At 36.2% G+C, this 6,731-nt stretch overlaps 1 protein-coding gene across 1 annotated transcript in view; it reads right to left on the bottom strand.

Annotated features, from left to right (window-relative positions):
• Positions 1-6,731, bottom strand: part of LOC130010466 (1-phosphatidylinositol 4,5-bisphosphate phosphodiesterase gamma-1-like) — a 32,186-nt gene continuing 25,455 nt past the window's right edge. Inside the window, exons 14-15 of the mRNA XM_056100052.1 lie at positions 4,951-4,966; positions 1-62 (exon numbers count right to left, since the gene is read on the bottom strand). Coding sequence (XP_055956027.1) covers positions 1-62; positions 4,951-4,966 — 78 coding nt within the window. The remainder of the gene's footprint in view (positions 63-4,950; positions 4,967-6,731) is intronic.

Here is a 6,731-nt window from a genome sequence, read left to right as displayed (position 1 = left end):
CTAAAATTTTAAACTCAAATTTATCACCTTACATGCCTCTACTTTTCGTGTTATTTCCGCTTCTGAAAGATAAAATTTAGAGATAGGTTGCCAGGCAACAAAACATACACCCATAGCAGCTAAATCATCCAAACGGTTGACAAGAGTTGTCACATAATTATTATTTTGTAGGTAATTGGGCGCATTTACAAGACTTTCATACAGATCAGATTATAATTTTCGTCGTTCGAGGGTTCACATGGTTCAACAAAATAAAACAAGGGCCTTATCTCCGGAAATTAAAATGAAATGGGGTTTAACGTCCTACTGTTCTGCTCCAACTGTGTGCTATGAGGGAAATTTTACCCAGGCAGCGGCACTATGGCCTACTCTTATATCGATTTCCAACTGCCAAGGGATCTTTTACATGCACGCCAATGTAAACGCGGGCCTGAGTTTTTTTACCTATCCGAATGACTAGACAACTGTCAGGCCCTCCGCCCTGCACCACTGACAGGGGGAAACCAGGCTGGAACTCTCAATGAACTTTCTCGGCCAATGCAGGGATCGAACACGCGACCGTAAGGCTAGCGAGCCAGCGTCTCACTCACTTAGCCACCATGGCTCCCCCTCAACTCTGGAAGTAATTGACAGACACTGTTGAAATTCATTTTACTAATTTAAACAATGCATAGAAACATCATACAGATAGGATGATAACTTTTGTCCTTCGAACTTTCACAAGGTTCAACAAAAACAAGGGCCATAATTCTAGAAGTAATTAACGGAAATTGCTGAAATTCGATAGGGTTCTTCGTTTCACTAATTTAAATCATGTGTGACCAAGTGATAAAATCACAAATTAAGAGTCTTGCTTGGTCCAGTCGATTGTCACAAGTTGCCTCACTTTCATGTGTCTGCCATTTTATTATCGAACAAACTTGTAGCAACAGTTTTTTGAACGCCCAGTCAGAGGTGATTTAATAATGTTTATTTCATATATTCCATTTACTTTTAATACTATTAATTGACATCTATACATGTAGATTTATATTTGTAGTGCAAATACTTTAATATAAGGTCAATATATTGTCATTTACTGAAAGAAGCACTCGACTAATGTACCACGCTGCTCACAATCTTTGACCTATTTGTTGATTGGTAATAGTTTGTATGACAATTGTTGTCTTCTACTGTGATATTAGACAGTATTTTATTTATCCTAAAGTTATATGTAACAAGTGGTTGCCATGCAAGATACGCCCACATTTTGCAAGAGATGGACAGAGAACGAGCTAAAAAAATGATGTGATTTTTTGTACAAACAGGGGCCATAATCCAGGAAGATATGGTCTGATATGGACGAATATCGAAGAAACCGAGATCTTTGGGTTATGAACATACATTTCAAGTTTCATCAAAATCGGATAAAAATTGTGACCTCTAGAGCGTCCACAACCTTCGTATTACATACATACTTTTACACAATTTGTGTACAAAGAGAGGTCATTTTGTTGACAGAGGATGAGCCGAAAACGTGATTTTTCGTACAATCAGGGCCATAATTCAGGACATTACGGTCTGATATGCGTGAATATCGAAAGGAACCAAGATCTTTGGGTTATAAACAAACATTTCAAATTTCATCAAAATCAGATAAGCTAAAAACAAAAACGATTTTTTGTACAATCAGGAGCAATAATCCAGAAAGTTATGACCTGAAATATGCAAATATCAAAAGTGACTGAGATCTTTGGGATATAAAGATATGTTTTGAGTTTCATCAAAATCGGATAAAAATTGTGACCTCTAGAGGGTCCACAACCTACGTAATACGCACTCCTACAAAATCTGCGTACAAAGAGCGGCCATTTTGTCGAGCAGTTTCATTTCGATTTTATAGAATTTCAAATTCAACCTTCATTATGGTGGAATGGTGGTATATTTAAACGTTTTTTAAAATCGGAAAAAAATTGTGACCTCGAGAGAATCCGCAAGCTAAAAATGCGATTTTTCGAACAATCAGGGGCCATAATCCAGGAAGTTAAGTTCGGGTATCCGCAATTATCAAAAGGAACCAAGATCTTAGTGTGTAATGGTGATATATTCACACGTTTTATTTAAATCGGATAAAAATTGTGACCTCAACAGGGACTACACGCTAAAAACGTGATATTTTGTTCAATCAAGGGCCATAATTCAGGAAGTTACGATCCGATATGCGCGAATATCGAAGGGAACCAAGATCTTTGTGTTATAAACAAACATTTCAAATTTCATTGAAATCGGATCAAAATTGTGACCTCTAGAGGATCCACAACCTTGACTTACCAGATGTTTACACTATTTGCGTACGAGGGGCGGCCATTTTGCCCGGCAGTTTTGGCTTGATTTTCACGAAATTCGAACTCAAGCATCATTACAGTGTAATGGTGATATATTCAAACGGATAATAATTGTGACCTCGAGAGGGACCACAAGCTAAAAACGTGATTTTTCGTAAAAACAGGGGCCATAATTCAGTAAGTTATGATTTGATATGTACGAAAATGAAAAGGAACCAAGATATTTGGGTTATAAACATGCATTTCAAGTTTCATCAAAATCAGATGAAAATTGTGACCTCCAGAGGGTCCACAACCCCGATACACAATATTTTGACACTATTTGCAAACGAGGGGCGGCCATTTTGTCCTTTAGTTTCGGTCCGATTTTTACGAAATTCGAACTTAACCATCCTTAGGGTGTAACGGTGATATATTCACACGTTTTTTTTTAAATCGGATAAAAATTGAGACCTCTATTGGGTCCACAAGCTAAAAACACGATTTTTCGTACAATCAGGGGGCATAATTCAGGAAGTTATGGTCCGATATGCGCGAATAACGAAAGGAACCGAGATCTGTGAGTTATAAACATAATTCAGGAAGTTATGGTCCGATATGCGCGAATAACGTCAGGAACCGAGATCTGTGAGTTATAAACATACATTTCAAGTTTAAACGAAATCGGATAAAATTTGCGACCTCTATTGTGTTCACAAGCTAAAAACGTGATTTTTCGTACAATCAGGGGCCATAATCCATGAAGTTACAGTTTGATACATGTCAATATTGAAAGGAACTGAGATCTTAGGGTGATAAACCTATATTTCAAGTTTCATTGAAATCGGATAAAAATTGTTACCTGTAGAGTGTTCACAAACAATTGTGGAAGGACGGACGGACAAGGGCGACAACAATATATGTCCACATGAAAATGTGGACGTATAAAAATTGTGACCTCTGTAGGGTCCACAAGCCAAAAATACGATTTTTTGTACAATCAGGGTCCATAATCCATGAAGTTACGTCCGATACATGCCAATATCGAAATGAACCGAGATCTTAGGGAGATAAACATATATTTCAAGTTTAGTTAAAATCGGATAAAAATTGTGACCTGTAGAGTATCCACAAACAATGTGGACAGACGGACGGACGGACAGGGGCGACGACAATATATGTCCACATGAAAATGTGGGCATATAAAAACATATTATGAAAGCCATGCATTTTATGATTAGGGGAGACAACTCTTCTATGACCCCTGTTTCATCATTAGCCATGTGTTTGGGATTTGTAGTATACAGGCTTAAATAGACTGGTTACCGGTGTGCATGTCATATAGTTACTTGTTGAGTGTAATTCTTTATATTTAATTAAATCTCTAAATAGTCAATTAATTATTAATACTATAATGGTGTTAGGCTTTTGACTTTATCTACATGTAAATGTCACAGAGTTTTCAAGTAATATACAGGGACATGAGGCATGTGCAGCAATTAATGTTTGTCAGCCTTTCCTTCACATTGTTGGATTATGTGAATATTTGTTAACAATTTAAGGACTTTGGTTGACTGAGTGGTCTGACACATGAGCTTTGGATCGTAGGGTCTGTCAATGACGATCCCACACTTTTAGGATCCCACACTTGTATGTGACAGGATTGGGGTCGCCTGCCTAACCTTGCGGGTCTTATCAAGTAATTTCGGTTCCTACCATTGCTAAGATCCCCTATATGCAGGTGGATATGTGCATGTCCCCGAATGGCCTAGCTATGTTGAGTGGTTGTTGGCCCAATCTCTCTCTCTGTCAACTTAATGTAACAAATTCATTAACGTTTGCCTTTTTTGTACTTTCAGGGTTGTTACCTCCACCTTTTTTTTTGTTATATCATAATTCATTTTGTGGAAAATTAAATCTTATCTTATTGGCAAGAATTACAACATAGTTATTGTTGTTTCCTCTTGGTAACACATGCATAACTTTTGTCATTAAAGCATTCACAAGAACCAACAAAGTTAAACAAGGGCCATAACTCTAGAAGTAATTAACGGAAATTGCTGAAATTCAATCAGTTTCTTTGTTTCACTAATTTAAATGATGCACATAAATTTCAGACAGATCGGATGATAACTTTTGTCATTCACAAGGTTCAACAAAGTGAAACAAGGGCCTTAACTCTAAAGGTAATTAACAGAAATTGCTGAAATTCAATAAGCTTCTTCATTTCACTAATTTAAATGATCAAACTCTGTCATGGTTTTGAAGTACCTGTTTTATCACTGTCCATCACTTAGAATCAAAGTTATCTTGTCTCAAAGCAATGACCAATAAAATTGCTTAGCTCTACTTAGCTTTAGTGGGAAATGGTAATCAAATGGCTTATCGGATCGCTCTGCTTCCCTGAGTAGAAAATACGTTAGCCCAGTTTTGAGATGATTTACTAAGATCAGATATTTTGGGCGGTGATTTTAGTCTATTTGCACACGGTATTGCACAATATATTTTCTGTATTTACACGTCTCATCCAAGGATAGCTTATTTTCTATAAAGGTCTAAATTCATCAAGAAACTGTAGATGAACAGATGGATGGACATGTGGGTGTATAAAATTATTATTACTCAAGCATCATAAGAGTTTACTTACTAGACAGTTTTTTATCCTGAAAAGTAAACAATTATTTTATGTAAATTTACTGTAAACTGTTGTTACCTCTCAGGTTGTCCCCAAAAATATCTAAAATTATAAAAGAATCTATCTCATGAAGTTATGTGTTGGTGTGCAAATAGATTTCACATAAAATTAATATTATCAAGTCTTAACTCGCACATAGCTAGAAATTTCCATGCATAAATCCAGCAGGTCTATACAAAATACAAGAATTTGTCTAATTTGGAGGATTTTTTCTTTGTGAGTATAAAGTCTTTGAACTTTCGTTTTTGTTTGTTTAGTTAGGACTACATATCTTAAGAACCTAAGAAAAAATTTATATTTGTACATTTTATCCTGAACGTTTGTTGTTATGGAATTGGGGAAATATATTAAGAGTTGCTGGCAGACATTGCTGTAACAATTACAAAGTTTAACCAGCGGCTGCCAGGCAGCATAGGCCCACATTTTGCAAGAGATGGATTGAGAACAAGCTAAACAAAAAGCGATTTTTCGTAAAATCAATGGTCATGAACTTACGATCCGATATGCACGAATACCGACAGGAATCATGATCTTTGGGGTATAAAGATATATTTAAAGTTTCATCTAAATCCGATCAACATTGTGACTTCTAGAGGGTCCACAACCTTGATATACCATATATTTACACTATTTGCTTAAGAAGACCGACCATTTTGTCCGGCAGTTTTGGTCCAATTTTCACGAAATTTGAATTCAACTATCATTTGGGTGTAACGGTGATATATTTAAACCTTTTTTTTTAAATCGGATAAAAATTGTGACCTCTAGAGGGACCACAAGCTAAAAACAGGACTTTTCGTACAATCAAGATCAAGGGCCATAATTCAGGAAGTTATGATCCGATATGCGTGAATATTGAATGGGACCAAGATCTTTGGGTTATAAATATATATATCAAGTTTCATCAAAATTGGATCAAAATTGTGACCTCTAGGTGGTCCATAACCTTGATATACCATATATTTACACTATTTGCGTACAAGGGGCGGCCATTTTGTCCGGCAATTTGGTCCGATTTTCACGAAATTCAAACTCAAGCATCATTACAGTGTAATGGTGATATATTCAAAGGGTTTTTTTTTAAATCGGATAATAATTATGACCTCTAGAGGGATGACAAGCTAAAAGCGCGATTTTTCGTACAATCAGGGATCATAATTCAGGAAGTTACCATCCGATATGTGCGAATATAGAAAGGAACCAAGATCTTTGGGATATAAACATGCATTCCATCCAAGTTTCATCATAATAGGATGAAAATTGTGACCTCTTGAACTCAACCATCATTAGGGTGTAACAGTGATATACTAAGACGTTTTTTTTTAATCAGATAAAAATTGTGACCTCTAGAGAGACAACAAGCTATAAATGCGATTTTTTGTACAATCAGGGGCCATAATTCAGGAAGTTACGATCCAATATGCGTGAATATCGAAAGGAAACAAGATATTTGGGTTATAAACATGCATTTCAAGTTTCATCAAAATTGGATCAAAATTGTGACCTCTAGAGTGTCCACAAGCTAAAAAAAAAAAACATGATTTTTCGTACAATCAGGGGTCATAATCCATGAAATTATGGTCCCATACATGCCAATATCAAAAGGAACCAAGATCTTTGGGAGATAGACCTATATTTCAAGTCGGATAAAAATTGTGACCTGTAGATTGTCCACAAATAAATTGTGGACGTCGGACGGACAGGGGCGACGACAATATACGTCCACATGAAAA

This window comes from Patella vulgata, chromosome 3 (genome assembly GCF_932274485.2).
Source record: "Patella vulgata chromosome 3, xgPatVulg1.2, whole genome shotgun sequence".
Lineage (NCBI taxonomy): Eukaryota > Metazoa > Mollusca > Gastropoda > Patellidae > Patella > Patella vulgata.
Note: the sequence above shows the minus strand (reverse complement) of the source record. Positions and strands in the feature narration are given on the sequence as shown.